General features: G+C 38.7%; 2 protein-coding genes across 4 annotated transcripts in view; one reads left to right on the forward strand and one right to left on the reverse strand.

The window, feature by feature from the left end:
* The window catches only part of ZBTB8A (zinc finger and BTB domain containing 8A), a 26,397-nt gene extending 19,555 nt beyond the window's left edge, over positions 1 to 6,842 (forward strand). For both annotated transcript variants that reach the window (XM_070404639.1, XM_070404640.1), the window contains exon 5: positions 336 to 6,842. In XM_070404639.1, the coding sequence (XP_070260740.1) occupies positions 336 to 671 (336 nt within the window). In that variant the 3' untranslated portion in view covers positions 672 to 6,842. The remainder of the gene's footprint in view (positions 1 to 335) is intronic.
* ZBTB8OS (zinc finger and BTB domain containing 8 opposite strand) lies at positions 5,263 to 21,724 on the reverse strand. 2 transcript variants are annotated; one of them, XR_011470215.1, is made up of 8 exons: positions 21,237 to 21,724; positions 15,998 to 16,022; positions 15,370 to 15,491; positions 15,084 to 15,166; positions 13,643 to 13,695; positions 11,693 to 11,729; positions 9,097 to 9,350; positions 5,263 to 9,011 (listed from the first exon to the last, which is right to left on the reverse strand). XR_011470215.1 is itself a non-coding variant. In XM_070404641.1 (7 exons), exons 1-7 carry the CDS (start codon positions 21,367 to 21,369, stop codon positions 9,264 to 9,266), a joined length of 540 nt encoding a protein of 179 aa, XP_070260742.1. In that variant the 5' UTR covers positions 21,370 to 21,724; the 3' UTR covers positions 5,265 to 9,263. The 2 variants fall into 2 exon arrangements, 1 of the variants encoding a protein (XP_070260742.1); XM_070404641.1 differs by having other exon boundaries at positions 5,265 to 9,350.
* Between the last annotated feature and the right edge of the window lies 1 nt (position 21,725).

Below are 21,725 nucleotides of genomic sequence, written 5' to 3' on the forward strand. Positions count from 1 at the left end.
CTTTTCAGTTTGCAGGTCAACACACTTCAATGGTTCTCAACCTTCCTAATGCCGCCACCCTTTAATACAGTTCCTCATGTTGTGGTGACCCCCAACCATAAAATTGTTTTCGTTGCTACTTCATAACTGTAATTTTGCTACTGTTATGAATCGTAATGTAAATATCTGATATGCAGGATGTATTTTCATTGTTCGCGACCCACAGGTTGAGAACCGCTGCACTAGATGCAAACTTAATAGGCTTTAACATCTTAAGTTTACGGACTGATACCTAGAATATCAAATTGTCCTGCTTTTAAAAATCCTTTTTTATTACTGTTTAAATCTCTACACAGATTCACCAGGCATGCAAACTAATCTGCAGAAAATGCAAACGCCATGTGACTGATCTAACAGGTCAAGTGGTGCAGGAGGGAACCCGGCGCTACAGACTCTGTAATGAGTGCCTTGCTGAAGTTGGCATAGACAGCCTCCCCATTGATCTGGAAGCTGAACAGCATCTTATGTCCCCATCAGATGGCGAGAAGGATTCCAGGTGGCATTTGAGTGAAGAAGAGAATAGGTCATATGTGGAGATTGTAGAGGATGGGTCTGCTGATCTGGTCATACAACAAGTTGATGATAGTGAAGAAGAAGAAGAAGAAAAAGAAATAAAGCCCAACATTAGGTAGCTGTAATGTGCACCAACAGAGCTGGCATGTCTGCAACTTACGTCGACTTCCTGTATCTCTCTCTTTTCCATGGTCAGAGACTGATTAACAAATTGTCAGACTGACTTAAAAGTAATGGCCTACGATAACCTGCATGCTTTCTGAACAGGCCATTGTATCCATTCTGAACTTTGTTGCCCTAAAACATGTTGCTGCACTGGAAAGAAAGACTTAGCTTGAGTTGGCATGATAGATGAACAGTTAATCGTCTTACTTTTATTACAGAGATGCCTTTTTTCTTTTAATATTGGAAGATCTACTTAGCAAACGTTTTTCAAATAAAATATTTTTTAAAATATTTTTATTGGTTTCAGAGAGGAAGGGAAAGGGAGAGATAGAAACATCAATGATGAGAGAGAATCACTTATCAGCTGCCTCCTGCACGCCCCACACTGGGGACCGAGCCTGCAACCCAGGTGTGTACCTTGACCGGGAATTGAACCGTGACCTCCTGGTCATAGGTCAGCGCTCAACCACTGAGCCATGCTGGCTGGGCTCAAAGAAAATATTTTAAAGAAATTCACCACAACCAAACTTCATGTAAGGTAATTTTAAGGTGTTTCAAAAACATAAACTATTGAGTTTTCATAGGGAACCAAGTAAAGCACATTTAAGAGTCAGGCACCCAAACCTGACTGAACTAATGTTATTCTATTAACTTAAGGTCCACACCAACCTATCATTCCAATATCCTAAATGATTTAGGATTATTGCAGAAGACAAATCTAAAATGTTTGAAATCGTTCATATTTGAACTTTTTGCCTTTAAGTTAAAAAATTACTCATGCAGTTAGTAGTATTAAGAAAAGCAAAAACAGTAAAGTAGAGGCTGACCAGAGATTATATACAGCAGGGGTCCTCAAACTTTTTAAACAGGGGGCCAGTTCACTGTCCCTCAGACCGTTGGAGGGCCGGACTATAGTTTAAAAAAAAAACTATGAACAAATTCCTATGCACACTGCACATATCTTATTTTGAAGTAAAAAAACAAAACGGGAACAAATACAATATTTGTATTTGCATGTGGCCCGCGGGCCGTAGTTTGAGGACCCCTGATATACAGATACCATTTTCTTAAAGCAGGAAACTAATGATGCCTAAAAGTCAAGGTAGTTTGTGAAGATGTGTCAATATAGTTCTCTTCCCCTCTAAAGAAAAAAACACAAGAACACTGGAGGTTCCTGCCAGTTCTTAAGAGCAGTTTCTAACATTTATGTACTGCTTGCTATATTTTTTATAAAGTGCTATCTCACACATTTTCTCACCTAATCAGCGAGATAAATATTGTCTTTGATTTACAAATGAGGAAATTAAGGTCAGAAAGTTTGTGGTGGGATTGTGACTGGACAGGTTTTGATTTTCAAACAGTCCTCTTTCAACCTTTTCTCCTCATTTTGTCCCCTGAAATGGTGAAGAAATGAAGTTGCACTTCACCAATCTGCTGTAGTTATAAAAGAAGCCTATCGAAATTAGAAAGTATGACAAAGAGGAATTTAATCATCTTCAACATGTTTTGAACTATTCATATAGTGCTAAGTAATGTCCCTACAGTATCTATTGACGTTTTATGTCGTTATTTATATGTAAATTTTTATATAAAATGATTTGAAGAAGTTATCATCTTAAACACTTTAAGCATTTTTGCTTATCCTGTGTATATACTTTTTCAGAACAAACTTTTCTCGCCGAAGCCGGTTTGGCTCAGTGGATGGAGCGTCGGCCTGCGGACTGAGAGGTCCCAGGTTCGATTCCGGTCAAGGGCATGTACCTGGGTTACGAGCATATCCCCGGTGGGGGATGTGCAGGAGGCAGCTGATTGATGTTTCTCACTCATCGATGTTTCTAACTCTATCTCTCTCCCTTCTTCTCTGTGAAAAATCAATAAAATATATTTAAAAAAAAAACAAAAAAAACTTTTCTCATAGGATACAAAGTTAATTTTAAACTCTTCCCCTGTGTGACTTATGAAACATTCCAAAATTACAGGTAAATTGAAGAAGCATTATTTTACTTTACTTCTAAAGATAAAATTTATATACCAGAAGTAAAGAACTGACCTCCATAAAGGTCTCTGCAAGTTATCACAATAAAGCTTGATATAACTGCATTTTGATAGAGGCTCCATGTAGTATATACTCTATTTTTATTTTAATTCTCACCTGAGGACATGCTTAAAGAGAGGAAGAAGGTGGGGGGGAGGAAGGGAGAGAGAGAGAGAAAAACATCAATGTAAGAGAGAAACATTGATCAGTTGCCTTCTGTACATGGCCTAACCAGGGATCAAAGCTGTGACCCAGGTATGTGCCCTGACTGGGAATCGAACTGGCAAGCTTTCAGTGCACAGGATGATGCTCAACCGAGCCACTCCGACTGGGCTATTATACTGTATTTTTAAATACAGCCTGACATACCTCAAGATACTTTTTGTTATTTTTTAAATTTTTTTTAAAAAATATTTTTATTGATTTTTTACAGAGAGGAAGAGAGAGGGATAGAGAGTTAGAAACATCGATGAGAGAGCAACATCGACCAGCTGCCTCCTGCACACCTCCCACTGGGGATGTGCCCGCAACCGAGGTACATGCCCTTGACCGGAATCGAACCTGGAAACTTTCAGTCCGCAGGCCGACGCTCTATCCACCGAGCCAAACCGGTTTTGGCATTGTTATTTTTTAAATTTAATTAATGATTGTCCTTGATGCCAATTTGTGGGCTACAATGATTAATTTCTAAAAAATTTGTATTAAGTAGATGAATAACCTTTTTTTTTAAAAATGATACTTAATTCTGAGACTTTTTCAAGATTCCTCTGATGGTAAATTTCCAGTTGCTTCAAGACTGGATAGTGTGCATCGAGTTCATTGTTTTCCCAACATGACTGTTCCTGAATCAGGAGTCATCAGTATCCCAGTGAGGGAGGGAACAGTTGTCACTCTCTAGTTGTCACTCACCAGCTAGTAGTAACAGCTTTCCAAATTATAATCTGATTTTTAGTCATTGGAGCCAATAGGAAAAATTACTGATTTGAGCTTTATTCATAGAAATGAAGGAGTGCTTGCATGTATATACTCTAACGCACTTTATGACCTAAATGTTCTTTTATGCTATTGTCTTCTGCATGCAAACTTTACATACAGCAGCATGAATGTCAGCAAGGTCCACTGAACCCATAGAGCCTTATCAGAAATAATGCTTTCTTACAATTGTTTATAACAAGCATCAATCCTAAAACAGCTACCAAATTCACCAAACTACACAGCCTATCTGTTCTATCATTTTAGTATCGTAAAAGAACGTTCCTGACATGTTTGCAAGTTGTAAATAATATTCCAGTTATCATATGTATCTAAGACTTTAGAGACCAGTTCTTTTCTAGAGTGAAACTATTTATTGGTTTCTGAGAAAACTAAATTCTTTGGCTTTTAAATGTGGGAAAATGTTACATAATGGTATAATCTGTTAATATAAGCTTTATTTATGCCAATGACTTTTTTTAATATTTGGAAAATAATGGGAATTGGTTAGACCAGTTTGCTCTTGCAGGAATGCTGTTTATCAGCTTCTGAACATCCTTCTAACTCTATGGTCCTTACGAGTGTCTTGTTGACGGGAAGAAGTTTTGCCAAAATAAAGCACCACTGCAGTCGTGCCTACTGTCTGGAGAAAGCAAAATAGACTAGATCAGTGTTTTAAAAGATTTTCTTTTCACCCAAGATAACAATTTATTCTAATGAGTTGTTTCATAGAGAAGGCAACATTGAAGGAAGAAACTCTAAAATCAGAGCTGCTCTGGGTAAAGTCCCTTACAAGCCTTTCCCTAGGCACCTTGGTAGAGCTCAGTACAGTATTGAAAACCTTGGAGCTAGATAACTCTTCATTTCTCTTTAAGCATTAGTCTCACTTTATTACTCCTATTACTCACTGCACTTATATGCTGACAACCATAGGTTCTCTTATGGCAGCATATCATCCTTATTATACAAAACTCAATTCATTGAAGTTATTTTGCCAAGTCATGCAATGATATCTTGACATTTCCACTCATAGTATATATATTTTTGAGTCCTAAAATTAATACTGTGGAAAATCCCTAAAAACAGTACAGCGTAAGTAGATGTATTTAACTGGAAAGGGTGATAATAATAGGTACTGGAGGACCAAAATTTAGATTATAAATGGAAAGTTCTGTTATTTTATATTAGAGTGAATCAGTATTACTATTTATCATTTATATAACATTTTATATTTGCAAAGTATTTAATAATTTTTGTTATTCTTTACATATCTATGAAATAGGACAGTTATCCCACATGAAAGGTAAGGAAATTAAGACACAGAAATTAAGCAGCCTACCTAAGACAACCCAGTGAAACAGGAATTAGAATGATCCAATTTTTTGAATCCTGGAATATCAGCTTAATTCACTGAGATGTGTTGTTCATTATTTTATAAGATGACTTTATACAAGTAACAGCCAATTGTTTTAAAGCTGACATCATTGTATGTGGATAAATCCTATACTGAATAAATATTGTGTAAAGTATGTGACTTTAGCTACAAGAGTTTTATTTTTAATTTATTTATTGAGAGAGATGAAGGGAGAAACACTGATTTGTTGTTCTACTTATTTATGCATTCACTGGTTGATTCTTTATGTGCCCCGGTTGGGGATTGAACCCAAAACCTTGGTTCAGCATCGGGATGCTGTTTCAACCAACTGGGGAGGGCACTTACAAGTTTTAATGATAAAATTCAGAATATCACAGAAATGATGCTGTTTAGTCAGCTTCCTTATATCTTGTGTGAAATTATAATTAATATCTTCTTTTGATACAGTTTAACTATTCATACAAATGAAGCCACAAATATACTAAGAAAAATGGAAAACTTCATTCTCTAACATGTCAGTCTTTTCCCTACAGAACTTGTATTAATGCCAACAAAAGTCAAATATGTTAAGCAATAAACCACATACAAAAGCAAGGGAAAGTTCAAAGAAGGTACATAAATAACCAGAAGCCTGTTCTTTTTCTGTTTAAGGTGCTTGCTACTTAAAAGTTGTGCTACATGTACTCACTAAGAAACCTTCTGCAGCAATGTATCCATAAATTTAAAATTCTAAGTACTACACAGAAACAGGGGATCCAGTATAGTAGGGATCAAGCAAGTGGGATAGGTCCAAATAGCTTCCAAGAAGTGCGTTTCCAGTTATGTTGAAAAAGGGCAAGATCGCCAGGTGAGAATCTGGGTAAAGACAGTAGACTAGTTAGTGGCCGCCCCCTAGAGTTTGGAGGGATGGGAGAGATGACTGCTTAATAGTGGGTTTCTTTTTAGAAGAAAAAATGTTCTAAAATTGATTGTGGTGATGGCTGTATAACCAAGAATACTAAAATCCACCAAATTGTACTTTAAATGGGATAATTATATGGTATGTGAATTATATCAATAAAGTTACAAAAACAAGAGAAAATCTGGGCAAAAATTCAAAAGTAGGAACTGATGAGTTACATGGTCTTTGCCGGTGCATGTGGGTGGGCTGCACTGGTAGAGAGATCAGGAGAGGTCATGGGGACAATGATAAAGCCAGAAACAATTTGTTCATATTTCTTCTCAATCTGATACAGCCCTTGGTAACACCATGGGTTACACAGAGTCAGTTAGGGACAGTAAATGGAAGGGCAATTGGTTTGGCGTAAGGGGATGGCAGAGCTTTTGAAAATATATGCTCAACTTGGATGTTAGAAAGAAAACTTGATTAACACAGGAGGCTTGGAGTAGAGAAGCAGGAGAGGAAGTGGCTGTTTGCGTCTAAATAAAGGGAGACCAGAATGGCACTGGCTACCAGGGTTGTCTCTAGGATGGCCACACCCCCTAACCAAGCACTGTGGGCTTTTTGAAATTAAGGAGAAAAAGGGGCTGTTAGCATTTATGCTTGCCTCAATAACAGTAATGAATACTAGCCCGAGTTTACTGAGCATTAACACATAGTCAGGCACTGTCATAAGAGCTTTATGTGTATACATTTATTTAATCCTCTCAACAACCCTGCAGGTACTATCATCACTACTTAAAATGAGGAAATTAAGGAAAAGATTAAGCAACATGCCCAAAGTGGAGTTATTAAGTGGTAGAACCAGGACTTGAATCCATGATCTGGCTCGTTTGTGCTATTAATCACTACAACCCTAAAATAAAAATATTAGCACAGTAGTGTTTAAATTCCACAGTTCCAAATATCAGTCCAAGATGACTCCCTTCCTCTTCATTTACAAAAGGATTCTTAACTATCCTAGGAAAGTTGGGGTACTTGTATGCCAACTATAATTTGATGAAATATCAATTTTAAAAAAATGTATCTGGAAAAAAAAGTATGTGGTGAGGGGGGGAACCTAACTTCATATGTAAAGGGTAACATATTCATTTTCCTTCTATGTAGTATCTTCATTTTGGCATATTTTAAAACTAACAAATTTTTAAAATAGTAATAGATTATATATTTTTTATAAACTAAAAGAAATGGAATTTATATTGCATAATTACATCTGACTTTTTACTGAATCCCATTATCTAGCACTGGTGGAAAGAGAAATGGCTATGCTTTTTCTCCTAGTCAAGTTTGTAGCCTACTTGGCTTAATATATCCCAAGAGGCCTTGCTCTAGATGTGGCTCTCCCACTGCCCTCATGGTATCCCCTTATTCATTTTCACAGTCAACCCAAGTAGCCCAGGATGTGAAAGGGGTCCATGAAAAAAAGAGCCCCATCTCAGTCTGGAACCTCATTCTAACAAAGGTAAAGAGATTCCAGACATATTTTTGCTTGGAGGCCCATAATCCAAATTTGAAAAATGTGTTTAAAGAAGGTTAAGAAGCACTACCCCAGTGATCCTGCTACATATTAAATTGAAGAGCTACAGGCTCTTTGCTTAGCCTTCCAATACCCAGGGAAAATAAGGCAGTGCTCAGAGAGAACACTTAGAAAACTCACAATCCCTTCCTCTTAGGTCAGTGGTTCTCAACCTTCCTAATGCCGCAACCCTTTAATACAGTTCCTCATGTTGTGACCCCCAACCATAAAATTATTTTTGTGGCTACTTCATAACTGTAATTTTGCTACTGTTATGAATTGTAATGTAAATATCTGGTATGCAGGATGTATTTTCATTGTTACAAAATGAACATAATTAAAGCATAGTGATGAATCACAAAAACAATATGTAATTATGTATGTGTTTTCCGATGGTCTTAGGCGACCACCGTGAAAGGGTCGTTCGACCCCCAAAGGGGTCGTGACCCACAGGTTGAGAACCGCTGTCTTAGGTCAAGTTCAACCTACTATAATGATATATGGCACCACCCAGATATCTTTTCTTATGTAAGTGTGAATAAATAGCAACTTTGCAAACTCTTGTATCACAAGAAAGAATACTCAATTAATGAAGAAAACAGAATAATGTTGTAAATCAAACCAAAGCAGTTCCATTTTTTAGAAATTATCTACTTTGAGAAGTTCAGATAATTTTATTTTACATTTTAAATATACTTTTATTGATTTCAGAGGAAGAGGTAGATAGAAACATCAATGATGAAAGAGAATCATTGATTGGCTGCCTCCTGCACGCCCACTACTGGGGATTTAGTGGGCAACCCGGGCATGTGCCCTGACTGGTATCGAACTGTGACCTCCTGGTTCATAGGCTGATGCTCAACCACTGAGCCACCTTGGCTGGACAAAAGTTCAGACAATTTTAAAGTTGTTTTCCTGTCTTCCTGTCTTCTCAGAAATGAAGAGCTTAAATAATTTTTTTAAACCAAAAAATTAAAAAAAATTCTCCCATTCTTCCCTAACTGTATAAATATACTGGCTTTAATATAAAATTACATGATAGAAGGGCCCATTTTTAAGGGCATTAAATTCTTCTTGTGGAAAAACAAGAAAGTGTCAGTATATCAGTGTTTAAAAAAAAGTGAGATAGAAAATCAGGCTCTTTCTAGAGAAGTCTCCCAATTGTTCAATTATAATTATTTCTTATAAGATATCCAACTGGAATACAGGATGGCTCTGTCCTACAGCAATCTAAAATACTACCTCTTAATATACATATAGAAAATATATGTCTTAACCAATTTGGAGGGAAAGCAAAATCTTGATTGTAAAATTTCTCAAATTATCATTTTTTCTCCCAAATTGGATTCGATAAGAGTGTGGAGGCTTCAGAGTCTCTCAGACTGATGTTTACACCAATGATCCCTTTTGGGACCAGGCTGGAGGGCTGGCATTCCATTGGAAGGATGTGAGGCACCTGTTGCGACAGCAAGGAATTAATAAATAAGGAATCATACTTGCCACCTGAAGAATTCTTTAACATTTGAATAGTTAGTACAGACCAAGACGATGCCTTGATTTTCCATTTGTGGGAAAGTCATACTTTAAGTCAAAAATTTCTGTTCTGCAAACCCAAACCATCATATTGTCAGACTGTAGAATTTATATTATGGTATCTTCTCAAAAGGACGAGAAAAAAACAGTTCTTCATAGGAGTTTTTTCTTGATCTTAAATGTCAATGATCACAAACACTTCTGGCTTCTCTTCAGTATAGACCTGCATGGCTGAGTATGTTATTGCCTTGACTTCAGTTCCCTAAAGTTGGGATTAGAGAAAAGACAAATAAGAAACAAAGGATAATGGAATCAGAATCATTAATTCTAACAATAATTGGCAGAAAGTCAAAATTTTATTATGGAAAAGTAAAAACAATAATTATCAAATTGGTTTAATAGTATACATTGATCCAATAAAAAGAACAGTACACAGTAGATAGAGCTCTGAACTGGAGTTAGGAGATGCAACTCTAATCCTGGCTTTGTTTCCACCTGGATATGGAAGCTATCTGACCTCTGGGCATCAGCTTTTTTTTTACTTATCAAATTGGTTGAATCAAATAACACAAAGTCTTCCTACTGTTTGCTCAGGGCCCCTCAAAACTCCCCCTTGCAGTCTAACCTGGGCCCTAGGAACTCGGCCTATTCTCTTCTCAGCTGCCAATAATCACTTTACGTCGTAGGGTCCTTCTCTCTCCACATGTTTCTGATAAATGACAACACCCTGCCCCAGTTTAGAGCCATAGGATTTGATATTCTCTTAGTTCCTTCTACAATAAGTCTTAAAAAAAAAAAAAAAAGTGGAATATTTTGGAACATTTTTTATTTATTGATTTTTGAGAGAGAAACATCAATGGTTGTTTCACTAATTTATGCATTAATTGGTTGATAGTTGTATGTGCCCTGACCAGGGACTGAACCCAAAATTGAGCTCCCCGGCCAGGGCCTTCTACAATAATTCTAAATGTATCAGAGAATAGGGAACTGGCATTTGCTAGCTCTATGGCACCAAAGAAATTTGAATACTTCAATGGATTTGAGTGGCACCCGAACCTCTGCTTTCCCCACCCACTCTGCCATAATCCCCTCAGGAAACAACAACCTCAATCAAACTCAACTTTCTGCCTGTGGAAGCATCCACCATGCTGAATGGTATCGGTTTTAAAGTCTGTTCACAATTCTCAAAAGGCCACTTGGCACTGACCAGTAATCCTACATTTACCACTAAATTCACTTTCTCACTCTGAGGCAACTGAAATTTCACATTTTAACCTCTAGCCTCCCTCCTTCATTCTCATTCTCTCTTAACTATGCTTTCTAGAGAACACAAGAGCAATCAATAAGAACTGACTCATCTTCCCCACATCAAGTCTACCATCCAACTCTATCTGTGCTCCCACCAGCCTTTCCTCCTATAATAATGGCCAATCCCTGCTCTTATTAGAAGGCCAACTTCTCTTCAATACTCTATCCCACACTCCCCCACTCCCCGCCCTTACCAACTTAAGGTCTTTGCTCTAAAATCATTCTCTCCCTCTCCAGTATGATCAATTTTCCTCAATATACTAGATCATTTCCAATGTTCTCTGCCCACAAAGCTTAAAACATCTGGCCCTTTACAGGAAAATTTCGCCTGCTCTATTCCAATAGACTTAACTAATACAGAGTGAAGCCACACAGGTTGGCAAATACAGAATCTAGAGAAGCAGAGGTAGAAAGTCCTTTAGAGAACATCTAGGCCAAAACCTTTACAGAGGAAGAAATCAAAGCTTGAAAAGGCAAAGGGACTTACTTTTTTTGGTTAATCTGTTAATTCTCTCTAAATCAATTCTACTGATTTTTAGAGGGAGTGCAAGCGGGGTAGAAGGAGAGAGAGAAAAACATCAATGTGAGAAAGACACATCAATTGGTTGCCTCCTGATGTGCCTCAACCAGGGTGGGGGTCAAACCTGCAACCTAGGTATGTGCACTCGACTGGGAATGGAACCTGTGGTCCTTCAGTGCACAGGCAAATGCTCTAACCACTTAGCACACTGACCAGGGTGGGACTTAAAACTTTTAAGTCCCACAATAATCAATAACAAACCTGCCCCTAGAACCTAAGTGCTGACTCTTTTTTTTTTTCTGGTTAATCCTCACCTAAAGATATTTTTTCCATTGATTTTTAAAGAGTGGAAGGGAGCAAGGGAGGGAAGGAAGAGGAGGAGGAGGAGGAGGAGGAAGAAGGAAGAAAGAAACATTGACATGAGAGATATAGCAATTGGTTGCCTCCCGCAAGGCCCGACTGGGGCTGCGGGATCAAACCTGAAACTCGGGCATGTGCCCTTGACCAGGAATTGAACTCCAGACCCTTTGGTATGGGCCAACACTCTAACCACTAAACATCACTGGCCAGGGCACAAGTGCTAACCCTTAACCCATCAAATTAGATGTGTGAAATCAGTGTTTTAACATAATATGTCCAGATAGGTCAAAGACAGCTGAGAAAAACTTACCACTTTACACCAATTTATTAGAATTCATTGTAGTTTACTATTACATAACACCAAATTTTATGGTAAGAAAGTATAAAATGTTTTAGTGGCTGGATTAAAAACATACCTGAGGATGCTTGGACAATGAGAATTCTTCCCCCCACCTTGAGAAGGAAAATTAAAACATGATTAAAATTACCCAAACTTAATATTTGTTCTCTCTTTACATATTTTAAAATAATCCTTACAAATATAGTTAAGATACTAGAAAGCCAACAGATGGAAGGAGTATAAATTTCAGTTTGGTTGCTAGCAGATACAGCTACTGAGGAACTTATGTGCAACAGCCATTTCAACAAAGTCGATAGTTAAACTAAAAAAAAGTGCCCTGGTATAGTGTACATAGGTAGACTCTCAACAAACACTCTGTAGTTAATCCAAAATTTTTCACTGTATTCAAGGCTAAAATCTAATGAAATATCATCCCCCACCTTGGGAAAGCAAAATAAAGATAACATATTCTATTAAGACAGTCTGAATTTGGTTTGCATTTTGTAATTAAAAAAAAAAAAAATCCATGGTCTATAGATAGAAGGCCCTACAAAGGTACTTTCCTAGAACTTGACTAGAAGTATTCTCTCTCCCTTCCACACTAATATGGCTGAAGATCCCAGTAACAGAAGCAGCAATAATAATAGAAAGAGTTAAGTTTTAAAACTCTGTTCAACCATTTATTAGCTAATTACCCTGGACAAGTCTATTTCCTCACCCTAAAAAAAGAGGTATTAATTAAGTCCAGCTGGTGTGGCTCAGTGGTTGAGCATTAACCCATGAACCAAGAGGTCATTGGTTCAATTCCCAGTCAGGGCACATGCCCGGGTTGCAGGGTAGATCCCCAAGAAGGGGTGTGCAGGAGGCAGCTGATTGATGTTTCTCTCTCATCGATGTTTCTATCCCTCTATCCCTCTCCCTCTCTCTCTAAAATCAATAAAAACATATTTTAAAAAAGAGGAGTTAATGAAAGACTTCACTTTACAAAAAGAAACATAAAAATAAAATTCAACATGAAATGAAAAAGATAGGCTTTATATAAAAAAAGGTATCGAGTGACTGAAGAAACTTGGGAAACACCAAGGCAATTAAAGTGACCTAATCAAGAGTTCACAAAATCTGGAGGAAAAGAATAATTTTATAAAAGAAACTGGTTTGAATGGAGTACAGGTGTGAGGATCTGAGAAAAGACAAATCAGTTTCCCATCACCAAACTAGGCTTTATGCAAATAACTGTGCCAACTAGCATTTATATACTTTTTATGCTAAAAATTAACAAATTGGCCTGGCCAGTATGGCTCAGTGATTGAGTGTCAACCCATGAACCAGGTTCGGTTCCTGGTCAGGGCATATGCCCGGGTTGCAGGCTCGATCCTCACCCACTAGGGGGTTGTGCAGGAGGCAGCCGATCAATGACTCTCTGTCATCCTTGATGTTTCTATCCCTCTTTCCCTCTCCATTTCTCTCTCTGAAATCAATTTTAAAAAATAATAAAATAATTATAAAATAAAGGCCATGTGCAGGGGATTAAAGTTTTTTTAAAAAATCAACAAACTGGGCCCAGCCAAAGTGCTCAGGTGGTTGAGCATTGTCCTATGCACTGAAAGGTTGCTGGTTCGATACTCAGTCAGGGCACAGACCTGGTTTGGGGGTTTGATCCCTGGTAGGGGAGCATACAGAAGGCGATGGATGTTTCTCTCTCACGTTGCTGTTTCTTTCTCTTTCTCTCTCTCTCTCTCCCTCCCTCCTCCCCTACCTCTCTCTAAGCATGTCCTTGGGTGAGGATTAAAAAAAAAATCAACAAATTGGGAATCAGGCTTAACAACTCAAATCAAGTTTGTTCTGACAAGTTTCGGCCTCCAAAGTTCTCCCTCCTAAGTCTCTAACAAAGCTTAACTAATTGAAAAGCCTGTACCTACTGGGATGCAATTGGTCCTCTGACTTTTCTATCCTCCTGTCTGTTAAGTTCAGTGAAGAATATAACTTAACATCTTTCATGACCTGCTAGTTAAATTTTCAAACTTACCCAATTGACCGTAATTTGAAATTTACTTGATCAAGACTAAGTACTTTTACTTCCTAAAGAGAAAAAAAAATTATTTTAATGTTTTAAAATAATCATTACAGACCATCTGCCAAACACACTTCTAGGTTATCACCTCTTCTAGATAAAATAGCATACAACTTCTATGATGCAAAGAAAATTAAAACGTTAACTAATATAGAATGATAAACTAAATATATTTCACAGAGATAATGTTTTATTCTTACATATTCAAGGGAGGCATTCTTGAAAATGTACAATCTAAAAACTTGAGTCATGCCAGAACCAGTTTGGCTCAGTGGATAGAGCGTCGGCCTTCGGACTGAAAGGTCCCAGGTTCGATTCCGGTCAAGGGCATGTACCTGGGTTGCGGGCACATCCCCAGTAGGAGGTGTGCAGGAGGCAGCTGATCGATGTTTCTCTCTCATCGATGTTTCTGACTCTCTATCTCTCTCCCTTCCTCTCTGTAAAAAATCAATAAAATATTAAAAAAAAACACAAAAACTTGAGTCAAAAGAATTCTTCTGTAAGATAGAGGATGACATGATTTCAATCACTCTCAGTCTATTTTTTTCAACTTTACTGAGGTATAATTGAAGCACTCTTAGCCTATTTTTATGTAATATTCTAGGCATCTGAACTCTGTAAAATGAATGACCCAGTTGGAAGGGTATACAGAGTGAAGCTGGGAAGGGAGAGAATGAAGGGATTATGGAAGCAAGGAGGGGCCATGTGCACTAGATAACAACGATGCTGGAGAGGTGTTCCCTTCTAGAGATTGATGGCTACAAGCAATTTCAATCTGGCCTTTCCTTTTTCAAATTAAGGAAAACTAAAAGCACCAATTTTTAAACTTAAGCCAACATGGCAGAGCTACTAAATTTCCAAATGGGGCAAAAAGAACATAAAAATGGACATAAATATAGCTCAAACTTGGGAAACATAAAAAGTGTCAATAAAGATAGTAGGTACATTCTTATCACACAATCCTGATTAGTGACATATATAGTAAGAGATCAGCCCAGCTGGTGTGACTCAGTGGTTGAGCATCGACCCATGAACCAAGAGGTCACTGGTTCAATTCCTAGTCAGGGCACATGCTTGCATTGTGGGTGTGATCCCCAGTAGGGGTTGTGTAAGAGGCAGCCAATCGATGTTTTCTACCTCTCTCTCCCTTTCTCTCTCAAAAATCAATAAAAACATTTATAAATAAATAAATAAATACAAACGGCATATACATAGGCAAACTCAGGTAAACTAAGAAGAGCCTATGGCTATTATAATCTCTGCAAATCAATATCATCAATACATATCTGTATGGCATGGTTTTACATCACATGTCCTACTTTAAATCACTTTTTCCATTTTAAAATATGAACTAAGAACCCATTTGCTCAGTTAAAAATGAAAACTCCTTGCTTACCCGAGGTATGAAGAACTCCTCAGCACTGAACTTATAAAGCCACTCATCCAAAAAGTGAAACAGAAGAGACTGCAAATCATCTCCTACACAGAATCAAAGAGAAACATAAGAATATGATGCTTAATAATTCTCATCTCCAATAACTTGTTCAAATTTATTTTTTAGGCAAATTGAGAGGAAGAACAGGCTCAATCAATTTGTTGTTTTTAGTGTGAAAATATTCTGAAATTATGTAGAATACTGCACACTTATATAACAATTTTTTCCTTGTAAATAAACTGGTTACCTTGTGTTTCTACTTCTATTGCTTGGAGGGGCTCCACCGTGTCAGTATCTGTCATGTAACCAAACATGGCCATTGCACATTGCTCGAAAGCTTCCTCCAGAGTATCTCCCCATGCATGTAACCTAAAGAAATACATTCATGCCCTGAGTAATATAATCCACTGCAAGAAAGAAAACCTGACAGCAAAGTCAAAATAAAACCAATATGAATAATACAAAACCAAAGGCCTCAAATCAACTTAATAGCACTGAAACTGGATGCTAGTAAACCACCATTTCCACTTTCAAAAGAAACCAAGAGAAAAATTAAAACTGGGGACAAGATGAAAACATCAGCCTTCTTGTCCTGGCCGGTTGTATGGTGGTTAGAGCCTCGAGCATCAACCTGTAGACTGAAAGGTCTCGGGGTCAAGGGCATGTACCTAGGTTGCAGATTCTCCAGCCCCAGTAAGGGCACTTGCTGCAGGCAACCAATCAATGTGTCTCCCTCATGATAATGTTCCCCTCCCTCCCTCCCACTTTCTCTAGAAATCAATAGTAAAATATCCGTGGGTGAGGATTGAAAACAAAACATCAGCTTTCTTATTTAAGCACACGGTTTCAAAAGCATAAACTCCAGCTATACTCACTGGACATCTGCTGTATGATCCAAATCTGAGGAAGAGAATGAAAAACACTTGTAAGTAACTAAACTTTACCTGCTAATCACAAGAAAAGAACTCTAATTCATTATTAAGAACATCAACCTTGAAGAGAGAGAAAATGTGGGCAGATCACACCTTTTGCTATCCATTTACACAAAAGTTAATTGCTTTAATAAGGGTTATTTTTAAAATTTCTTCTAAGCATTTACAGTTGTTATTCTGTTAATATGAATTAAATAAATAGCTAAAGAACTAATAGCTAGCTCCCACTGGATCTGTTGTCTCAACATTTCAGTCTATTCTTCATTCATATTATGACTTCCATCAATTCTTCCCACTTAGGATCACAAATATTTGGGGTAGAAGAAGTCTTAGAGATCATTTAATATATAATTCCTTCACTACAAGAAAACCCCCAAAATCTAGAAATTGTGTGACTTTTTTAGGACTACACTGTTGATTAGAGGTAGAGTTGGGACTAGAATTGAGGTTTTCTGACTTTCAATTTAGTGCTGCTTAAACCATAATACCATCTTCCAGTGGCACTCAAGGTTCAAACTCATCTCTAATTCACTCAGAAACATTACTGAGGACTTAATATGTTTCAGGCACCAAGCAGCTCATGACCAGCAATGACAGGTTAAAAGAAAATGACTAGTATTAACCCTAGAGAAATGAAGCATATATTCACAAAACAACATGAGAATATTCACAGCAATTTTATTCCCCCAAATTAAAAACCAAATGTCTGTCAAGAGAACAAATAAAACAGAGGAATACAATGCAGTCCTACTCAGCAATAAACAAGTGTGGCCCTAGCCAGTTTGGCTCAGTGGATAGTGTTGGCCCTCGGACTGAAGAGTCCTGGGTTCTATTCCAGTCAAGGGCATGTACCTTGGTTGCAGCTTTCCTGGGCCCTGGACGGATGAGTGCAGGAGGCAACCAGTCAATGTGTCTCTCACATCAATGTTTCTCCCTGTCTCCCTCTCCCTTCAAATCAATGGGAAAATATCCTCGGGTAAGGATTAAAAACAACAAAAAGTGTGAACTACTAAAACTATATTAACAGGAACCTCAAAAATGTTAAGTAAAAACTGCAGAACTCTCAGCACCTAACAACTCCATCTACACTCTGCACTAAGAGACCTGGCCAAACTCGAGTATGGCTTCTACCAGCATAAAGTCACCCAATTTCCTAGAATTATACACTTCACCTCTATCCATACCCCCCATTACAATGTCTGCTTGAGAAAGTGAAAGACAGTCTGAAGAATTTACTGTTTGTTCTAGCCAACACCTGACCATAGGCCCTTGAACTCTGTTGCTTAGAGCATTTACTAAAATGAGCTTACGTTATGAATATTTATCTCTTACAGCTCAGAAGTGTCTTTTTCAAGGACTCCAGAGTCATTCCTTTAAAATGTAATCACCAAGGACTCTGTCTCTGTGGGAGGATAGAATCCTACCTTTGACAACTGCTAGCAAGCAAACACTGCTGGCCTAATCGAATTTACACTGACCCAAACTTCTGTAATTTTTCACTTCTCAGTCTCTACTCAGCTCTCCCCTCTTCCTCCTCCTTCATTCTCCTTTTAAAAGGCCCAATTAGCTCTGCACAACTCAGAATGGAGCTCAGCTCTTTCTCCTACTGCCAGTAGCTACTAAATAATATCCATTCATCACTTTAACGTCTGGCTTTGTTTATCTTTAATACTGAGTGAATAAGCCAGACATAAAGAATCTATACTGAGATTCCACTTATATGAGACACTAAAACAGGCAATATTAAGCTACGACAACAGATATCAGAACAGTGGAAGGGCCTAGGGCACTCACTGGAAAGAAGCAAAAGGGAACTTTCTAGAGTGATGGAAATGTTCTAGAACTTGATTGGGGTGTTGGTTACACAGTGTATCTGAGAATCAAAACTCAATGGGCTTTATTTTACCCTTAAGATCTCAGCATTTTTACTATATGTAAAGTATACCTCAATTTAAAAAAGTTTTTTAAACAGATAGATTGCTATAGGGCAGTGTTTCTCAAATAAATTTTTTGGTCTCAGGACCCTTTACTCTCTTAAAAATTATTGAGGACCCCAAAAAGCTTTTGTTTATGAGTTGTACCTGGCAATATTAACCACACTAGAAATTTTAACTGGAAAAATTTTAAATACTTATTAATTTAAAAATAACAGTAAGCAGACAGATTTGGAAGCTGAGAGCAGAGTGAAGGTCACTCTGTGGAGCAGACAGGTGACGTTCGGGAACGTGGCCACAGAATTCACTAAGAAGTAGTGAGAATGCCTGCACCAGCTCAGAGGGACTTGCACAGGTATGTGATGTTGGGAAATCACATCCCTGCTCTGCCTGGATGAGGAGCTCCTAGGCACAGAGTCCAAGAACCATTCCATCTCACATCCCCCTAAGTGGCATTATCAGAAACAGAACCTGTTTTCTAGCTGCAAAGACAAGCCTCTTAACCATGATGCTATATGAAGAAAGGTATTCAGTTTCATACTTAAGTCCTCAACATCTGTACTTATTGTTGCTGATGTCCTTTACCATTTTAAATGGTTTTATCCTCAGAAATAATTGTGACTGTGGCAATTTATAATTATGTCTATAAATTTACTTTATATGCCAACATTACCTATGACTAAATACTTGAGATGCAAATAAGATGAAAATGCACTGACTACCATACAATATGTAAGAAAGATTATCCAAGACTAAGTGTTGCATTTATAGGGGCCAGAATGGCTCAATATTCTGATGATCACAGAAGATGCATTTGTCCTCACCCAGGAACAAGTGTAAAATAGTAGCAACCACTGAAATCTTTGTACCATAATATGGTGGACTAATCTATGAGTTTTGAATTATATATGAAATAAAACACTGTAAGCTAGAGGCTAAATCAGGGGTCCTCAAACTTTTTAAACAGGGGGCCAGTTCACTGTCCCTCAGAACGTTGGAGGGCCGGACTATAGTTTTAAAAAAAAACTATGAACAAATTCCTATGCACACTGCACATATCTTATTTTGAAGTAAAAAAACAAAACGGGAACAAATACAATATTTGTATTTGCATGTGGCCCAGGGGCCGTAGTTTGAGGACCCCTGGGCTAAATGATTGATTATCCTATATAATAAAAGGCTAATATTCAAATTGTCCTCTCCACTGGGAGTTCAACTGGGAGTTCGACCAGGGGGGAGGGGGGCGGCTGACCCAAGGCCCCTCCCCCTGGCCACCCCTCCATCGCCCCCCACCTGGATGGGGGGTAGAGCCGAGGCCCCTTCCCCCTACCCCCAACCCCCTTGCCAGCCTGGCCCAATCAGCCTGGGATGGGCCGGCTGAACCCCACCAGGCCTCTAGTATATGATATAGTTGATTAACAATGAAGGATTACATGACAAAAAAATAAAAAAACAGGTGTATTCTATTTAACATTAATTGCATATTTTATGAAAAATAAAACTATGTTTTCAAAATACTTAGTGAGAAAAGTATCACTATTTTGCATTTTTGCAAATATTTTTTAAAAATATGTTTTTATTGATTTCAGAGAGGAAGGGAGAGGGAGAGAGTGACAGAAACATCAATGATGAGAGAGAATCATTGATCGACTGCCTCCTGCACACCCCACACCCCGTACTGGGGATCGAGCCCACAACCCAGGCATGCGCCCTTGACTGGAATCGAACCTGGGACCCTTCAGTCCACAGGCCGACGCTCTATCCACTCAGCCAAACCAGCTAGGGCTTTGCAAATATTTTTAATGACTGACTTTCAATGTGTTGATTTAGGTGGAGAACACAAATCCAACCTCACAAATATGTAGGAATAAAGGGAGGAATATTTAATAGCTTTTCAAAAAACTCTATGTAGTCTTCCTTGATGTTACATCAAAACTAGAAAAGGCCCAGCCTGTGTTGTTCAGTGGTCGAGCCTCCACCCATGAATCAGGAGGTCACAGTTCAATTGTGGGTCAGGGCAGGTGCCTGGGTTGTGGGATACCCTGAAGGGGGTGTGCAGGAGGAAGCCCGCTGTTGATTCTCACCTTGATGTTTCTATCTCTCCCTTCTTCTCCTTTCCTCTCTCTGAAATCAATAAAAAAATATTAAAAAATAAACTAGAAATGTGGTAGTTTTTTAAAGGTTGGTTTACAATATCAAATCTGAGGCTATAACAATGAACTCTTACTGTATCTTGTGCGTTAATAAAGTCTGTAGCTACTGGGAAACTGTCACGATCATGATGGCAGATACAAGTTTTCCAAAATTTTAATTGCACTTGAAAGCTTGAATTTTACCATTGCCAAAAAACACTGTGTAATTTTCCTTGATGGAATGAATCACTTTTTATTTTCAAGAAAACATCTGCCCAAATACTCATGTCTGAATAACAATGGTATTGATGGGGGAAATAAGACATTTTGGGGGGGCTAGCAACCTGAATCTGTGCCAGTAACCCAATGTACATTCTTGACAGCCTATACTGAAGTCACTGCCCCTTTCTCCACAATCTGGTCTAGCAAGACCTGTTTTCCTACTTACTCCCAATGTACAAAGGGGCCATAGACAGAGACTGTAACAGCTTAGCTACAGGGGAGGTCACCCACAACATCTAACTCCCCCATTTTGACTGACTCAGGAGGGGATGTACAAGCCCACCACAAAAGCCTGGCGGTTAGGAAACAGAAAACAAAGAAACCAAAGGGCATAAAGAGGAAGCTCCTCCACACTGGCTCACTCGGGGTTTGGAGGACTGACCCCGAGTCACTGTCCTAGTACATGTGAGACATCTGAGAACACATGGGTTTATCCCGGACCCCCAAGTACTCCTGTGTGTTTTTCGGTCGCCTGGTAAATTCTGTAGCAGTATGTCTTGCAGTCACTCTTTTGAGAAAAAATGTTGTTCTGTGAAAAAAAAAAAGATTCTCTCACCTGGCCACCCTCTACCCCACGACACAGCCACGCAAACGCTCGAATCTACGGTTATCTTTAGAATACACTAGAAACCCACAAGACAAATGTGATGAGGCATATGCAGAGGAAGTCCAGGAGACTGTAAAAGCGGGAGCCCGGGTTCCCCGACTCTCAGACTCCGCGAACAAGTACAAATGAAACTACAACACAGGCGACATGGGATCGCGCCTGAAGCGGAAGCGGTAAGCGAGCCAGAAGGCAGGAGAGCAGGTGGAAGAGGCGAGCCTCATACTCACACTCGTACTTCCGATTGACTGGAGGATACTTGGCCTTGGCGGCCTTCTGCTTCGCATTCAAATTGTAGTCCCGAATATCTTCCTCTTCCTGAGCCATGACTGCAGCCTCGGACATTCCACTTCCGCCTTTCATCAGCAGGACTTGGGTCCTGATTTATAACTTCCGCTCTAGACTCCGCCCCGTTGGCACGCACCCTTAAAGCACCAGGACTTCTCAGGGACTTGCTTTATCCTAAGTCTTCCGATTTAGGCCTCGTCCTTCGGAGCACATCTTTTAAAAAGTCAAGGCCCCGTTTTCTGGGCTTGCGCCATCCATGGTTCTAAGGACTAAGGAAACAACTAAAGTGGAGGACCTGCGGAGCAAGGGACACTTGAATTAGACACTTCTAGGTCTCAGTGATAGAAGCCTTTTATTGCTACCGCTGTTGATAACTACTAGACCGGAAAGAACCCGAGGTTTCTCATCTGAGTACTTTGAAGGGGTCGTTA

This window comes from Myotis yumanensis, unplaced genomic scaffold, assembly GCF_028538775.1.
Source record: "Myotis yumanensis isolate MYYU_CA2020_CCGP unplaced genomic scaffold, mMyoYum1.0.hap1 SCAF_2, whole genome shotgun sequence".
In the NCBI taxonomy this organism is placed as follows: Eukaryota; Metazoa; Chordata; class Mammalia; order Chiroptera; family Vespertilionidae; genus Myotis; species Myotis yumanensis.

Coding starts and splice junctions, on each gene's coding strand:
- ZBTB8OS (XM_070404641.1), bottom strand. CDS start 21,369: ATGAAAGGCGGAAGTGGAATGTCCGAGGCTGCAGTCATGGCTCAGGAA. Junction 16,023..21,236: donor AGTCAATCGGAAGTACGAGT/GTGAGTATGAGG, acceptor TCTCTTCCTCAG/ATTTGGATCATACAGCAGAT. Junction 13,696..15,083: donor AGGAGTTCTTCATACCTCGG/GTAAGCAAGGAG, acceptor TTTTCTCTTTAG/GAAGTAAAAGTACTTAGTCT.